Raw genomic sequence first — 17,437 nt, 5'->3', positions numbered from 1 at the left:
CAAGGATATTGGGTGGTCATGCCCAAATGAAATTCTTACTTCCTGCCCTGACTGAGGAATAGGCTCGTTGACTACTGAGCCATTGGTACGTGGGCTGAACTGGGCCGGTTCTTGGACTGTGGCCTCATCCCCCTGATTTATAGCCTCTATATGTCAGTCGCAGTCATTTAGGCCTGACAAAACTCCATATCTATTCCCATTTCCAAGTCCCCAATCAAAGGGAGTAGGCACCTGACCCCATCCATTTGTTGCTAAGTTCCACATAGGCTGGGGAGTATTGGGTCGCATCAAGAGGTGATCATTACCCTGCCTGGTCATACACCCAAATCCCTGGCCTCTATTATCAAAGCCCGGGGTATTTGCGCCCCACCTATTTATATTGGGACAAAATAACCCTGGCGTTCTGGCCATTGGCCCGTTAGGAAAGTTATAATGCCCTGGCCCATAACTGGACATAGGGTGAAAACTATCATTATTAGGTCTAGGTCTAGTTTCCCCACCCCAGTGAGCAATTCTGGCATTCCTTCTGGGCCTAAGAATATTAGCAGAAGACGCCATCTGTGTCTCATTGTAAAAGAATTTCAGAGTGAGTGGAACTATAGATCCGGTTCTGCGTTGAGGTGGGAGGATATTGGCGAGAATGTTAGGGAGTACTTCTGCGCTAGCAAAATTTAGTATTACGCAGTCCCCTTTAAACTTCTTAATCTTCTTCCCAATCCAAGATACCCTCCTTGTCCTAACAATTTCCCCTGCAAGCTGGTCAGCACCCTGGTCTGCCATGCGCATATTATTGGTAAGCCAATATAAAGCTTTATCTTTTAACCCTTGCGCAGATTCTTTTTGGTTCTGGGATAAAACAGGGACATTCGCCAGTACCAAAACTAATGGTGAAGCTTCCATAATAAAATGGGAAGAATCGTCCCCTAAATGCAATGGGGCTGGCGCCGCGGATTGCGAAGTAGGGGGCTCTCTAGGTACATCCTGGGTGGGTACCGGTGGTAGTGGTTGGCTATCCGAGATGGGCTGTTGTTGAGCTTCCATAGGTACTATTTCAGCACCCGGGTCCTCTTCCACAATAACTACTGGTTTAATGACTTGAGTGGCTAGATTCTCCAAGTCATTGACCATCTTACTTTGCAACCCACCCATTTTTTTAACTTCTGATGTTAATTTATCTATCTTCCCAATAAGTGGCTTGATGATGGTCTTAATTTTAATATCTATCATGTCCGAGATCCTATTAAATAGGTCATCATCAATGATTTGTTTGAACTCATCTGCATCTTCACACACCACTTTTTTCCCTTTATGTCTCGGGGGTGAGGCGATCTTATTCCTTCCTAGATGTTCCCCCCCCCCCGTTTTACTTGGGCTTTCCTACAATTTCTCATAGGCCGGGTGTTAGACGCTAAGGGTGAAGAATTTTCCGCAACAGTGTTTTGCTGTTGCTCAGAGTCAGACACTACATTTGCCGACTGATCGACTGACAGATCGGGATTTCCATCATCTAGGCCAATGTCTTGTGGATTAGTATCTATTATATGGATTGTAGGGTCATGTAATGGTGTACTAGGCGTATGTACGTTAGAATCAGGACTTGGTGGGAGCAAAATTGGGGATTGGCTCAAACCTAACGATTCCCTTCTTTCATTATTTATTTTCTTAACGACTTGGACTAAGAAAGAATCTAAGGTTTTAAGTGGTGCTGGGGTAACGGGGGCCATTTTTTTAGACATGTTTACCAATAAAAAAGGTGTCAAAAAGTCAAGAACTATATAATTAAATGGGAAGGTAATAAGGACAGGCCGAAGATATTACAAAACAACAAGTTAAACAGTACTAAACCACATAAACAATGTCGTGCTCAAGTAAATTCAAAGACCTAGACAAGACAATTATACATTTGGGATCAAATATGGGATAGTGTCCAGTGTAGCCTACGCTCTTTCCGAGTTAAGTTCAATTGGATCACTTACAAAACAAAATCAATCAGGAAAAATCTGCTAAGGACCATGTAGAAGAGATCTGGTCCTAATCTGTAGCGTTAACCCCTCCTACTAATCCGTGTTCCTGGGCGATTCAGTAGGGGCTCAAGAATAAACCCTCTCACACTGACCCCCGTCTGGTAACCAAGAGAAGAGTGAGGGGTAGAAAATGCTACAAGGCTAGGCTGCTCGGTTCAATAACAGAAGTTTACTATAGCCACGCAATTATGCGTTTAACACAGTACCTTAGGCGGTCCGAAAGGAAAAAGATCAGAGCGTGGGCCCAGCCCGGCCTCCTTCGGCCCCGGACGGCCACAGACGGTCCCGCCCTTGTCCCGGGCTTCTCCCGGCGACCTCCTGCGCGCTCCCGCGCTGCAGTAGAACAAGCGTTGATAAATAGGGAGTGTGATTGGTGAGGGGGCGGGGCTTGCAGGGAGAGCGGCCCAGGTGGTCACTGCCGGGCTATCAGGGACTCCTGGGATATGGAGTCCCTGAACACACTGCTCGCAGCCCTGCAAGCCTTACCAGCGCCCTTTACTGCTGCACGAGTTCCCCCGCAGTTCTCCTGGGGCCAGACGGCGATGCGGGACCCGCGCAGCGGGTCCGGCGAGAAGTGGCACGGTCCACTAGGAAAGAGCAGCAACGCAGCACAAGGACAGCAGGTGCTTTGTCAGAGAGTCCCACGAGGATGATAGAAACAGAGACTTTTAAGTCCGTAGGTGAGGGGGCGGGGCTTGCAGGGAGAGCGGCCAGGTGGTCACTGCCGGGCTATCAGGGACTCCTGGGATATGGAGTCCCTGAACACACTGCTCGCAGCCCTGCAAGCCTTACCAGCGCCCTTTACTGCTGCACGAGTTCCCCCGCAGTTCTCCTGGGGCCAGACGGCGATGCGGGACCCGCGCAGCGGGTCCGGCCAGAAGTGGCACAGTCCACGAAGAAAGAGCAGCAACGCAGCACACGGACAGCAGGTGCTTCGTCAGAGAGTCCCACGAGGATGATAGAAACAGAGACTTTTAAGTCCGTAGGTGAGGGGGCGGGGCTTGCAGGGAGAGCGGCCCAGGTGGTCACTGCCGGGCTATCAGGGACTCCTGGGATATGGAGTCCCTGAACACACTGCTCGCAGCCCTGCAAGCCTTACCAGCGCCCTTTACTGCTGCACGAGTTCCCCCGCAGTTCTCCTGGGGCCAGACGGCGATGCGGGACCCGCGCAGCGGGTCCGGCGAGAAGTGGCACGGTCCACGAAGAAAGAGCAGCAACGCAGCACACGGACAGCAGGTGCTTCGTCAGAGAGTCCCACGAGGATGATAGAAACAGAGACTTTTAAGTCCGTAGGTGAGGGGGCGGGGCTTGCAGGGAGAGCGGCCAGGTGGTCACTGCCGGGCTATCAGGGACTCCTGGGATATGGAGTCCCTGAACACACTGCTCGCAGCCCTGCAAGCCTTACCAGCGCCCTTTACTGCTGCACGAGTTCCCCCGCAGTTCTCCTGGGGCCAGACGGCGATGCGGGACCCGCGCAGCGGGTCCGGCCAGAAGTGGCACAGTCCACGAAGAAAGAGCAGCAACGCAGCACACGGACAGCAGGTGCTTCGTCAGAGAGTCCCACGAGGATGATAGAAACAGAGACTTTTAAGTCCGTAGGTGAGGGGGCGGGGCTTGCAGGGAGAGCGGCCCAGGTGGTCACTGCCGGGCTATCAGGGACTCCTGGGATATGGAGTCCCTGAACACACTGCTCGCAGCCCTGCAAGCCTTACCAGCGCCCTTTACTGCTGCACGAGTTCCCCCGCAGTTCTCCTGGGGCCAGACGGCGATGCGGGACCCGCGCAGCGGGTCCGGCGAGAAGTGGCACAGTCCACGAAGAAAGAGCAGCAACGCAGCACACGGACAGCAGGTGCTTCGTCAGAGAGTCTCACGAGGATGATAGAAACAGAGACTTTTAAGTCCCTAGGTGAGGGGGCGGGGCTTGCAGGGAGAGCGGCCCAGGTGGTCACTGCCGGGCTATCAGGGGCTCCTGGGATATGGAGTCCTTGAACACACTGCTCGCAGCCCTGCAAGCCTTACCAGCGCCCATTACTGCTGCACGAGTTCCCCCGCAGTTCTCCTGGGGCCAGACGGCGATGCGGGACCCGCGCAGCGGGTCCGGCGAGAAGTGGCACAGTTCACGAAGAAAGAGCAGCAACGCAGCACACAGACAGCAGGTGCTTCGTCAGAGAGTCCCACGAGGATGATAGAAACAGAGACTTTTAAGTCCGTAGGTGAGGGGGCGGGGCTTGCAGGGAGAGCGGCCCAGGTGGTCACTGCCGGGCTATCAGGGACTCCTGGGATATGGAGTCCCTGAACACACTGCTCGCAGCCCTGCAAGCCTTACCAGCGCCCTTTACTGCTGCACGAGTTCCCCCGCAGTTCTCCTGGGGCCAGACGGCGATGCGGGACCCGCGCAGCGGGTCCGGCGAGAAGTGGCACGGTCCACGAAGAAAGAGCAGCAACGCAGCACACGGACAGCAGGTGCTTCGTCAGAGAGTCCCACGAGGATGATAGAAACAGAGACTTTTAAGTCCGTAGGTGAGGGGGCGGGGCTTGCAGGGAGAGCGGCCAGGTGGTCACTGCCGGGCTATCAGGGACTCCTGGGATATGGAGTCCCTGAACACACTGCTCGCAGCCCTGCAAGCCTTACCAGCGCCCTTTACTGCTGCACGAGTTCCCCCGCAGTTCTCCTGGGGCCAGACGGCGATGCGGGACCCGCGCAGCGGGTCCGGCCAGAAGTGGCACAGTCCACGAAGAAAGAGCAGCCACGCAGCACACGGACAGCAGGTGCTTCGTCAGAGAGTCCCACGAGGATGATAGAAACAGAGACTTTTAAGTCCGTAGGTGAGGGGGCGGGGCTTGCAGGGAGAGCGGCCCAGGTGGTCACTGCCGGGCTATCAGGGGCTCCTGGGATATGGAGTCCTTGAACACACTGCTCGCAGCCCTGCAAGCCTTACCAGCGCCCTTTACTGCTGCACGAGTTCCCCCGCAGTTCTCCTGGGGCCAGACGGCGATGCGGGACCCGCGCAGCGGGTCCGGCGAGAAGTGGCACAGTCCACGAAGAAAGAGCAGCAACGCAGCACACGGACAGCAGGTGCTTCGTCAGAGAGTCTCACGAGGATGATAGAAACAGAGACTTTTAAGTCCCTAGGTGAGGGGGCGGGGCTTGCAGGGAGAGCGGCCCAGGTGGTCACTGCCGGGCTATCAGGGACTCCTGGGATATGGAGTCCCTGAACACACTGCTCGCAGCCCTGCAAGCCTTACCAGCGCCCTTTACTGCTGCACGAGTTCCCCCGCAGTTCTCCTGGGGCCAGACGGCGATGCGGGACCCGCGCAGCGGGTCCGGCGAGAAGTGGCACGGTCCACGAAGAAAGAGCAGCAACGCAGCACACGGACAGCAGGTGCTTCGTCAGAGAGTCCCACGAGGATGATAGAAACAGAGACTTTTAAGTCCGTAGGTGAGGGGGCGGGGCTTGCAGGGAGAGCGGCCAGGTGGTCACTGCCGGGCTATCAGGGACTCCTGGGATATGGAGTCCCTGAACACACTGCTCGCAGCCCTGCAAGCCTTACCAGCGCCCTTTACTGCTGCACGAGTTCCCCCGCAGTTCTCCTGGGGCCAGACGGCGATGCGGGACCCGCGCAGCGGATCCGGCCAGAAGTGGCACAGTCCACGAAGAAAGAGCAGCAACGCAGCACACGGACAGCAGGTGCTTCGTCAGAGAGTCCCACGAGGATGATAGAAACAGAGACTTTTAAGTCCGTAGGTGAGGGGGCGGGGCTTGCAGGGAGAGCGGCCCAGGTGGTCACTGCCGGGCTATCAGGGACTCCTGGGATATGGAGTCCCTGAACACACTGCTCGCAGCCCTGCAAGCCTTACCAGCGCCCTTTACTGCTGCACGAGTTCTCCCGCAGTTCTCCTGGGGCCAGACGGCGATGCGGGACCCGCGCAGCGGGTCCGGCGAGAAGTGGCACAGTCCACGAAGAAAGAGCAGCAACGCAGCACACGGACAGCAGGTGCTTCGTCAGAGAGTCCCACGAGGATGATAGAAACAGAGACTTTTAAGTCCGTAGGTGAGGGGGCGGGGCTTGCAGGGAGAGCGGCCCAGGTGGTCACTGCCGGGCTATCAGGGGCTCCTGGGATATGGAGTCCTTGAACACACTGCTCGCAGCCCTGCAAGCCTTACCAGCGCCCTTTACTGCTGCACGAGTTCCCCCGCAGTTCTCCTGGGGCCAGACGGCGATGCGGGACCCGCGCAGCGGGTCCGGCGAGAAGTGGCACAGTTCACGAAGAAAGAGCAGCAACGCAGCACACGGACAGCAGGTGCTTCGTCAGAGAGTCCCACGAGGATGATAGAAACAGAGACTTTTAAGTCCGTAGGTGAGGGGGCGGGGCTTGCAGGGAGAGCGGCCCAGGTGGTCACTGCCGGGCTATCAGGGACTCCTGGGATATGGAGTCCCTGAACACACTGCTCGCAGCCCTGCAAGCCTTACCAGCGCCCTTTACTGCTGCACGAGTTCCCCCGCAGTTCTCCTGGGGCCAGACGGCGATGCGGGACCCGCGCAGCGGGTCCGGCGAGAAGTGGCACAGTCCACGAAGAAAGAGCAGCAACGCAGCACACGGACAGCAGGTGCTTCGTCAGAGAGTCCCACGAGGATGATAGAAACAGAGACTTTTAAGTCCGTAGGTGAGGGGGCAGGGCTTGCAGGGAGAGCGGCCCAGGTGGTCACTGCCGGGCTATCAGGGACTCCTGGGATATGGAGTCCCTGAACACACTGCTCGCAGCCCTGCAAGCCTTACCAGCGCCCTTTACTGCTGCACGAGTTCCCCCGCAGTTCTCCTGGGGCCAGACGGCGATGCGGGACCAGCGCAGCGGGTCCGGCGAGAAGTGGCACAGTCCACGAAGAAAGAGCAGCAACGCAGCACACGGACAGCAGGTGCTTCGTCAGAGAGTCCCACGAGGATGATAGAAACAGAGACTTTTAAGTCCGTAGGTGAGGGGGCGGGGCTTGCAGGGAGAGCGGCCCAGGTGGTCACTGCCGGGCTATCAGGGACTCCTGGGATATGGAGTCCCTGAACACACTGCTCGCAGCCCTGCAAGCCTTACCAGCGCCCTTTACTGCTGCACGAGTTCCCCCGCAGTTCTCCTGGGGCCAGACGGCGATGCGGGACCCGCGCAGCGGGTCCGGCGAGAAGTGGCACAGTCCACGAAGAAAGAGCAGCAACGCAGCACACGGACAGCAGGTGCTTCGTCAGAGAGTCCCCCCATTCATATTAACGGTTTTAAGACGTCGGGCACCTGTGCGGTTAATGGTCTAGGGGGTAGACCCAAGGGCGGACTCTGCACATATATTTCTAACACTTTGGTGACAGAAAGTATAGCCTTCCAGGTAGAGGGGGGAGAGGAGGTGTGGAACGGTACTATCATATACTGGAACTCTCTTTGAGTCCAGTCCACTCAATGGCCCTGGTAAATTTTTATAATAATGCTCCATTGGGGGAGCTGGGCATGGTAACTAGGAAATTAATTGAGGTAATAACTGACATCCGTAATATGGGTACCAAAGATTGTATGATAATTTTGATGGGGGGTTTCAACTGTACATTGTGTAATCATGTTGATTGCAGAACATGTGGATGCACTTTGACGGGCGATTTATTTAATTAGCTCTTATTTTCTAATGATTTGGGCTTTGTAAACGATTTTCTAACTCACCCTATTCCTATGCCTAGTACTTTTAATGGCAGGGGGTTCACATATACCATTGATTTTGTCCTAGTTTCATGTACATTCGCACAGAGGGTGTTTTATTTTACAGTCGGGGACAATGCAATGAGCAACCACTTCCCTCTATGTCTTGAGGTTAGGTTGCCTCCTCTTAGAAACGGGAAGGTAAAAAACAATTACCCAGTACTAGACAACTTTGAATTGAACAGTGTAAATGCTTACGCCATACGGTGGTCTAAAGTCGATCCCGACGAGTTGGTCATGAAATTAATTAATAAATGCAAATTGGCTTTTGATAACGGTTTGTGTGAGACATCTTCTTCTGATAGTATTGTGCATTCTTTTGTTGCTATAGGTAATGAGGTTAGGCGTCTACTAACTGCTAAACATTGCAAAAAGCGCAAAGATCATGGGTGATTTGACAAAAAGTGTTCCCAAGCCCACTCAAATTTGAAACATGAGTTGCATAGGCAACCTAGATCCCCCAATGGGGTTAGGCGGGCCAGGGTGGAGTATAAGCAGGCCATCTTAAATAGGAAATGTATCGGCAGGAAGCTTGGGAAACACTCCACACAGCAGCCTTACAAAATAATTGTGTTGGATTTTGGAGAGCAGTAATGGCTCCCTTCTAACAAGAGGGAGATAGCCCATCTATTGAGATCGCAATATCTGAGGATGTTTGGGTCAATCATTTCTCTAAGGTGTATAACGGGCAAGGAAATGTAGACTCCCAATCACCCGTAACTCCTCCAGCTCTAAGATAGAGTTGCAGGTTACCCTGGATGAAGTGCTCAGAGCCCTTAGTCGTAGCCTAGGGGGCAAGGCCCCAAGTCCAGATGGAGTGCCTGTCGACCTATTTAAATCTAAGATGTCAGTTTGGGGCCCCATAATAACACAAGTTATAAATGCTAGTGTTAGGACATCGATACCAAACACCTGGGTAGAATCTATTATCATTCAAATTTTTTAGAAGGGGGACCGCCATGACCCGGGGTGTTATAGGCCGATCTCTTTACTTAATTCAATGATAAAGGTGGCAGGACGTGTGGTTCCTGGAACGTCTGAAAGACTGGGATGAAGACAAACAGGTAATTTCTGACTTACAGTATGGTTTTCCAGAAGGCCTAGGCCCTTTAGAGCAAAGTTTAAATGGCTCTATCTTCATAGGTAAATATACACAAGCAAAAAAGGGCTGTTTGTACTTAGCATTCGTGGACCTTACCGCAGCCTTCAGTTCTGTACAGCATGGAAGATTGTGGGAAATTCTAGTAGATTTAGGGGTTGGTTCAAATATCATAGAGCTTTTGCAATGTTTGTACAGGGGAGCCTCTGCCAGTGTTCACTATGGCCAGGATGGGGAACGTACCAGTTCATTCCCCATCAAGAGAGGGGTCAGGCAGGGCTGCGTCCTGGCCCCCTTCCTTTTCAATCTATATATAAAAGGCTTTGGCAAAGTATTGCTTAATGAGGGTATAGACTTCCCGCAAATTGGAGGGCGACCTATTCCAGCCCTCCTTTATGCGTACGACGCGGTCCTAATGGTGCGTACACAAAATGGTTTGCAAAGGGTCCTGGGTAATTTTAATTACTTTATGAAGGACCTAGGTTTAAGCATTAATGTCTCTAAGACATTCATAATGAGATGCGGTAAAGGGTATCAGAGGGTGAGGGAAATTTTCCTGGATGGAAACAAGCTAGCCTCTACCAGGAAGTTTACCTACCTCGGCATCTTAGTAAATCAAAATGACACCTGGTCTCAGATGATAAACATGAAAAAACTTGTGTTTACCAGAACAAAGACAGCCCTTGCCACCTTTGCCAAAAAACTAGGGAGGAACCCGCCAGTGGAACTTTTGAAAATATATAAAGCAAAGTGCATTACAGCCACACTGTAAGGGGCAGAAGTGTGGGTTTTTGTTAACACTCAGCTATTACAGCTGGTGGAGAGTTCCTTTTTGCAATATATTTTGTCAGCTTCCCCATGCACGTCCTCATATATATGTCACGAGGAGTTGGGCCTCCCTTTTATTTCAGATCCTATCAAAATGGAACCAGTGCTTTTATGGCATAGGATTTGGACCAAGGAGCAGACTAAGTTGAATAGAGAGATTTCAAAGGACAGCATGAGCTTGGACGGGGCCGCTAAGATTCCTTGGATTAAATATAATAAGTAACTTTATGAAGGATATAGGTCATCCGGAATACTTTGCTGACCCCTCTAGTATGATCTCAGTATCGAGAAAGCCCCTAAAGCTAAAAGGCCTTCAATTATTGAGTTCACTAAGCCTGGCAGATGAAGTGTTGAAACCTAGTGTAAGGATGCATCAAGTAACTCTCACCTGTTTGGGGATGGAGCCTTACTTGTTATTCGCTCCTGGACCTTTTGATAGGATGCTTCTAATGAGATATAGATTGGGTGTCGTTCATAGATTACTGTCAATACCAATTGTGAACGACTGGTCCCGAAATGTGATACCCTGCCTGTGTGATAACTACTCTGAGCAGTCTACGATTTCTCTAGTTTTATTATATAAATTCTATACAGAGTTGAGGAGAGTGTGGTTACTTCCGCTTTTAAAATCTTTAGGCGTAAGGCAATGCCGCCCAGCTTTTATTAAATTGCAATTTTTGGAAGATAAACATATTGTGTGGAGGGTGGCTCAGTTTTAAAAAAGGCGCTTCAGCAGAGGAAAAGTATAGTATTTGATGTGTAAAGTAAGGGCATTGTCCCTCCTGATGACGCTGATTTAATTGTTGTTGTGTGAATACATTTTAACCTGTTAGATTTATAATGACATTTTTTATGTGTGTTATTGTATTGTGCTTTTATGATTGGTATACAACAATCGAATAAAGCTGTAATGACTGACTGACTGAATTCAAATCTATGATCATCTTTTTTAAAGCTTTCTATGGCTTAGGTGCCGGCTATCTGAATAAGCGTGTTACTCGCTATATTCCATCTAGATCCCTAAGATCTACAAATGCTAAACTGACAATAGTGCCCAAAATACGTCGTGCCCGCACAGGAGGCAGATCCTTCGGCTTTCTAGGTGCAAAGTTGTGGAACAGCCTCCCTGAACCTCTGAGACTAACCACTGACCTACTATCCTTCAGGAAGAAACTTAAAACCTGGCTCTTTAAAAACTAACTGGTCTCTTTTTCTCACGTTTCTTTCCGCTGTCACGCACCAGGACACTCTAATTTTAGAAGCTGTGCACTATATCAAATACACTATTTTGCTTCATTTCATGATGAATATCAAAAACACAAAAATGTCAAGGATGAGCAGTCCATAATGTAGGACGGAGTTATATTACGAGGGCTATAAATCCGGATTCCAGAGAGTCTGAGACAGAAAATAATTGAGGTTACCCATAAAGGGCATTTTGGAATTGTTACCACAAAATGAGTTCTTGGAGACAGAGTCGGGTTTCCTTACCTTGGTGACAGGGTTGAAAAGCAATTAAAGGTCTGTCATTTATGCAACTGCCTTTCTACAAAAACTATTCACTGCACCTTGAACATGTCAACTTTTGAAGTATGCATGGGAGAGAATAGCCATTTTCTTTTTCGATTCACTTGACAAAGGACATTGTCAACTGGTGATTATGGATGCCAGGTCTGGTAACTTAGTGGACTAATATGTCCACTGTAGGGACCTGTGTTTGCTCTCATGCTCACACGTTCAAATACCGGCAGGTCCACTCAGCCATTCATCCTTCTGAGGTCGATAAAGTGAGTACCATTGAGTTGGATAACAACAAACATGTTATTCAGTGCCAAGATACGTGTCAAGGAGAACATGTGCTTTACAAATACACATGCTGAGTTATGTTTATACTTACGATTTCCAGTAACTGAAGACCTTTTATTTACAACTCAAGAATCCAGCCATACTAAAGTCTGTAAATGGCCCATCTTTCAATAGTCGAGAGTTCAGACATTTCTTGGAGCATGCGAAGATAATGCATCAAAAGAGAACACCTCTGTTGCCACAAGCCAATGAACTTGTTGAGCGTTTTAGGAGCATGTTAAAGAAAGCAGTGCAGCGTGCTGCTCTAGAGAAGCTCAATTTGAAAACTGTTTTCAAGGCTACCCTGAGAGCTTATCGTTCAACACCCCACTCGACCCAACAGGTGAAAGTCCTGTGACTTTGATGTTCGGGAGAGAGAACACCAAGTTACCTCAATGGATCAATAGGAGAAAGAAAGAGAAGAGGACAACTCACGAGAAGGACTTGGTGAACAAACAGAAGATGAAAGCATATGCTGACAAAGGACTACAGGTGAAAAACATCATCTTTAAAACAGCAGATTCAGTGCTCGTATGACAAATACAGAAAAGAAAATATGATACTCCTTTTGATGCAGAACCTTTCCAAGTGGTGTCTACTAAGGGACACATGGTGACTGCTCAGCAACATGGGGAATCTATTATCCAAGACTCTTCACACTTCAGGCACTTGACCAATCGTTGATCAGATCTAGTAGCTGAAAGAGTCTAGGTCTGAAACATCAGCAACTGCTGTTCCTTCTACACCGTTGACACAAATCCCCAACATCAGTGATGACACCTACCAGTTTTCCAGAACAAGTTGAGGTAGAACAATTATAGCATCAAGAAAATTGATTGAAGAGATTTGAAATAATATGTCAATCTATATCAATATTTTCAACAAAAAAAACAGAGGGGGAGATGTAGTGTCTTGCAAATTAGAAATGATGGAACCCTTTTGGCTCCAGATGGACTTGTGACAGAATTGTGACGTAAGTGTAAGAGCACAATGCACTGAAGGCTAGTGTAAAATGTTGGGTTTGCAGCTACGCGCACACGAATAAATACCTGTATTACTAAGCTACGTGTGGTCTGGTGTCGATGAAGATGACAGCGCCATTACTCTTTGAGCTCGACGGTCCGGGATTGTTTTCTTGGACCGGAACGAAGCGCAGGCCTCACAGTCTCGACTCTCGTGCTCTGGAGATAAGCAGAGATTGCAAACCTCATGAAGATCGGTGTGAGGGAATTTGTGTCCACACCGAGGGCACTTCTTGAAGGGTGTTCTTTCCATGAGCCAAAGGCCCAATGGCGCAGTTGGGCCCGACGGCTGCTGGAATCGAGAAGTGAAGTCTCTATTCCAAGCTGGAAACCGGATTCAATGTCGACGACGATGCCGATAGTCTTTTGATTAATTTATGTATTCGAAAAGAGATCGGTAACGGGACCGAACGATGAACACATTCGAGCCCCATGGCGGAAAAAAACATCTGAAGATGGAGTCGATGCCCATGCGCACTACGGCCTAAGGGAGGAGTCATCCAACAGACAAAGACTCTTCCAAGACAACAACAAAGTGTAATCATCCGGCCCACCAATAGATGGTGATCTAACGCAATAGTGTGTGGTCTGCAGCCCATATGTCTCGAACATACAATTACATAACTATTGACCCAATGATGAAATGAGCTTGTGGCTGACTTATGACTTAAGGGATATAAACGGAAATAATCAACAGTGTAACAAGGCAAAGAAAGTGACTTGATACAGGAAGCCAAATTTAACCATAGCTACCGATTATTTTGTTTCCTTATGTTTTACATTCATGAATTGATGGCACGCTTAAATGTGAAAATAATTTAAAGGATAATCAGCAATTATATCTATGCAACCAAATATTATCCTTAAAGAGCCTTTAAACAGAAGTGAAGGATGGCAATGTGTTATAAAATTATATTCCCTCCCCCATTTTTTAAAAAAAAATCTTGACTTGCTGTACACAGTTGCAGGGATTAATTAATATTAAATAGTAGTACCAAAATTAAGTAAATATATTTTACCAATAAAAGTTGTCCTTAGAAGTATTTCTGGATTTATTTTCTTTTCGTACTTATACAATATAGATTGATTTGCCACAGCAAATTGACTGCCAAAATTTACGACTTTGCAAAACAATTTTTTTGGGGAAAGGGACATTACAATTTCAAAGTCATGCTTGTTTGGTTGTAGCAAGCAGTGATACAGTACAGATTGGCCAATTTCTAGAACTGAAATAACCTAAAACATTTTATGGAACCCAAAACAGGAGACGCATCCATGTATAACAACCAGTTTGAGATATAACTGCTGTGGGAAAAACGTTAGATAGTACCTTAGCTTTGTCCGCCATTTCCTTAGACTTGGCCTTAACATCTCTTACGTTCTGTTGAAGTAATATGATGTCTTTCTTTAATTCAGAAGATTTTTCAGTCAATGTGCTTATTTTTTCCTGCAAAACAAAACAGTCAAAAATAGTTTGTGGATATCAGCAAAACCAGACTTCTTTGTAGGTCTCAGTCGCCAGTCTCCCTATGCAGTCAACAGTAGAACTTATCAATAAAGCAGAATATTCTTTTAAACGGATCTGGCAAAATAATGCACTATATGGCAAAAAGAGCTTCACAGCAGCACAAACCCATTCAGCTCCAATGAGAAATTCTTGCCTGTCCTCATTTCACCACCAGACACTTATCACATTTTGACCAGATTTCCTTCAAAGGCCATACAAGTGGGCAATGTGGCTAAGTCAAACAGGGAGGAGAAATCAGACTTCTAGAGCTAGTCCCCACATTTACCAGGCGATCTTTGAGAATACCCGCTTTGCAGCCTATGGGCCCAATTAGGAGTTTGGTGTTTTGGGAGCGGGCTTCTGCCCCGCTCCAACGCCATCAAACAGGGCCGCCTGCCACCCGCCAGATTATGAGTTTCCTCGTAGTCTGGTGTGCGGCCCTTAGCAGGGGTGTGGAATTTAATAAAATATCTACTTGTCCATGGGGCACATTGCTTCATAAATCTACTTGTCCTGTAAAAAAATCCACTTGTCCCATTTGAGCCATGTAATGCAGTGACATATTATGGCAGCAATCTCATTATATTGGAGTTCTGAAATAGCCTCTCTGATTATGCCAGGGCTCCTTCCATAGTAGGGTTCGAATACTAGCAATTCCCTTATGTTGCCACGTTTCCACAGATCTACATACTGGGGCTGAAGGTAATGGTAAGCAACAGTTCCAGGGTTGGAATGCACTTTTGAATCCATGTAAACCTACTAACTTGCATGTTTTAAGGGTTTTCACCAACTCTTCTCTGATCTTTTCCCATACTGAGAAAGCTTGGATATTTACTCCTGACAATGGCAGACATAAATCTTCTTCCTGGATTGGGAAAAAAGTGGTTGGAGGGGAAGTACATTTGCAATCACTCAGATTTTCGCATGAGCAAATCGACACCTGCATATTTGCTCATACTAAAATGCAGTACACAAATATTTTCTAGGAGTACTATTTCTTGGCCTACTTATGTAAAGTCTTGGGAATTCATGAAAGTCATATATCTGCACTTAATCCAAGGACATGGTGCACTTTATTTAATAATTGGGCCCCTAATTAGGTCTGGTGTTAACCATGACCCTTTGTGTTTATTAAAATGTTGTCTCTCTCTCTCTATCAGCTAGCTTCAGTGTGAGTGACAGCATTCTGTTCTTTCACAAGGAGCTTATCAACACACAGTTGTTTTGTTCAGTGCCAGGAACTACTGAGCAATGTGTGCTTTTTGAGACCAAAACAATGTTTGCTTTTGCCAGTGTTTGTTATAATTGTGAGGGCCTGGCAGCTTCCGCACCAATAAGTTTATACTAAACCATGCCAGTGACGCACTGGCAAAACCAAAAGGCTGACCAACAATTTCAGACCTACTGGCTTTACCAGTGCCTATTTATTTTTAGGGTTCCCATAATCTTATTAAAACTGGTTACACTGATTTTCCATTATTAATATTTTTGGGAAATACTAGCTTACATCAACACATTTTATTAAAAGATGCTGCAAAGAATTGGTACCTCAATATTTTTAGTAGTTTAGATAAATGTTTTGGGATTTATTTTTTGTGAACATTTTATTTTGAGAGTTTGAGAGCAAAGAATTATCAATCTTGCTATCAAGTGTCTGCAAAAATTAGCATGTAATCAGAGAGCATACGGGGAGCAGAATACATAGCTTCATATTGCTAAAAATTGAAAATGTGTGTACACATTGTTTATACTCTAACCAGTGTCAGTAGTGCAATCTGAGCTTACAACATTTACTTAGAGCACTTGCCCTAATAATAAAGCCTTTGCATTATTGAACCATAAATACAAGTTTGAATAGCATTAACACATGGATATACATATTACCTTAACTGTAGGCATGATTTTCCCTGATTCATTATGTGTTACTGTAAACTGGCTGCCAAAGGGTTTATGCTGTAGGGGGTTGGGCCTACTTGTACCAAGGACAAAATACACATAAAAACTTGTTGCCCTTGAACATCAAATTCTGTTCCTGCACGGCATGGATGGTAAGCCCATGCCGTGCAGGAAAGAGGGTGCATTCACACAGCAAGGGGCCCCTGCATGCATCCCTTGGGCCTGAGGAAAGCGGGGGCCGCCTTTGTTAACTCACTGCCACCCTTTCCAATGCGGGATCACTACTGTGGTTAGGGTCGCAGTGAGGAAACTCATACAGCATATTGCAGCCTCAAGACTGCTGCACCAGGAGTTGCAGATCCCTGGCGGCTGTGGCTGTCCCGTAGTGGTCTACTGCCAGAGTTGCTATACGGCAGTCTGACCACCAGAGCGGTGGTAGCCGCCACGTCACAACCGGTTTGGAGATCCTATGGACCATCAAACTCATAATTAGGCCCAATAATCCTTGAAGCTCTCTAAGTGTCAGGATGCAACTCGACTCAATGCCCAAGATCAAGGGACAGAATTAAGATATCCCAGGCTTTAATGGTGATCACAAGATGATAGGGATAGTCCGACCACCATCTTGCTTACTTCATCCGTCTGGGCACTACTGCTTTGCTTGTGCCTAGGAATGTATCCCTCCCGTGATGCTGGGAAAAGGAGCCTCACACATCTGGATGGCCGTGCAGTGAGGCAGATGAATGTAGTCACCTCCTGAAAAGCTGAGTTGGGTTCCTGGGCAGTGACACACAGAGGGAGTGAAGAAACAGAGGAATACTTATCCAATCCTGTATGCCACATCTACCTCTGGTGCTCATCAGCAGGCGGTGGCCCAGGGAGGTGGCCTAGGATGCAGATGTTACCTCGTATAGATTTTATGTTATTTGTGGACTGGGACCCACCCGTACCCTGTGCCAGGGTCAGACTAATTTGCATATAGCCAAGTTCTGAGCTGGGATGGTGCAGTGAGCTAAAAAACGGTGATAGATCAAGCCCTGATCTTTGGACTGGGTAAGAGTGGTCTGCTTAATTCAGACACTCTGTTCATCACCACCCCCTTTTCTGAATCATACTTGTATAAGATATCACAGCATAATCATTATTAAGGAGGATATTGGTCTATACGACTCGCATTTTTTTTGGTCCTTACTAGGTTTTAGAATTAGTGTTATAACTGCCTCATTCCAAGAGGATGGAGTGGGCAGGTGGTCAAAGTAAATTCTATTCAGTAATTTGGTGATACAGGGTGAGCTCTTCCTTTAAAACCTTGTATTACTAATTTGGTAGGCCATCATAGCCTGGTGTTTTCCCTTTCTTTAATCGCCTAATTGCTTTATCTATTTCCAGGGGAGTTATTTTCTGATTGAGAAATATTTGTTTATTTAAATTTCACCTAGGAAGAGTATCCACTCCTTAACTTCTGTCTGTGTTGATTTTGTGTC

General features: G+C 48.0%; 1 protein-coding gene across 3 annotated transcripts in view; it reads right to left on the bottom strand.

Moving 5' to 3' along the window:
* The window catches only part of NMI (N-myc and STAT interactor), a 179,160-nt gene that overhangs the window by 98,175 nt on the left and 63,548 nt on the right, over positions 1 to 17,437 (bottom strand). For all 3 annotated transcript variants that reach the window (XM_086957244.1, XM_086957245.1, XM_086957246.1), the window contains exon 4: positions 13,881 to 13,997. In XM_086957244.1, the coding sequence (XP_086813370.1) occupies positions 13,881 to 13,997 (117 nt within the window). The remainder of the gene's footprint in view (positions 1 to 13,880; positions 13,998 to 17,437) is intronic.

Source organism: Lissotriton vulgaris, chromosome 2_1, assembly GCF_964263255.1.
Source record: "Lissotriton vulgaris chromosome 2_1, aLisVul1.2, whole genome shotgun sequence".
Classification (NCBI taxonomy): Eukaryota; Metazoa; Chordata; class Amphibia; order Caudata; family Salamandridae; genus Lissotriton; species Lissotriton vulgaris.
The sequence above is the reverse complement of the archived record's forward strand: the minus strand, read 5'-3'. Positions and strand labels throughout refer to the sequence as shown.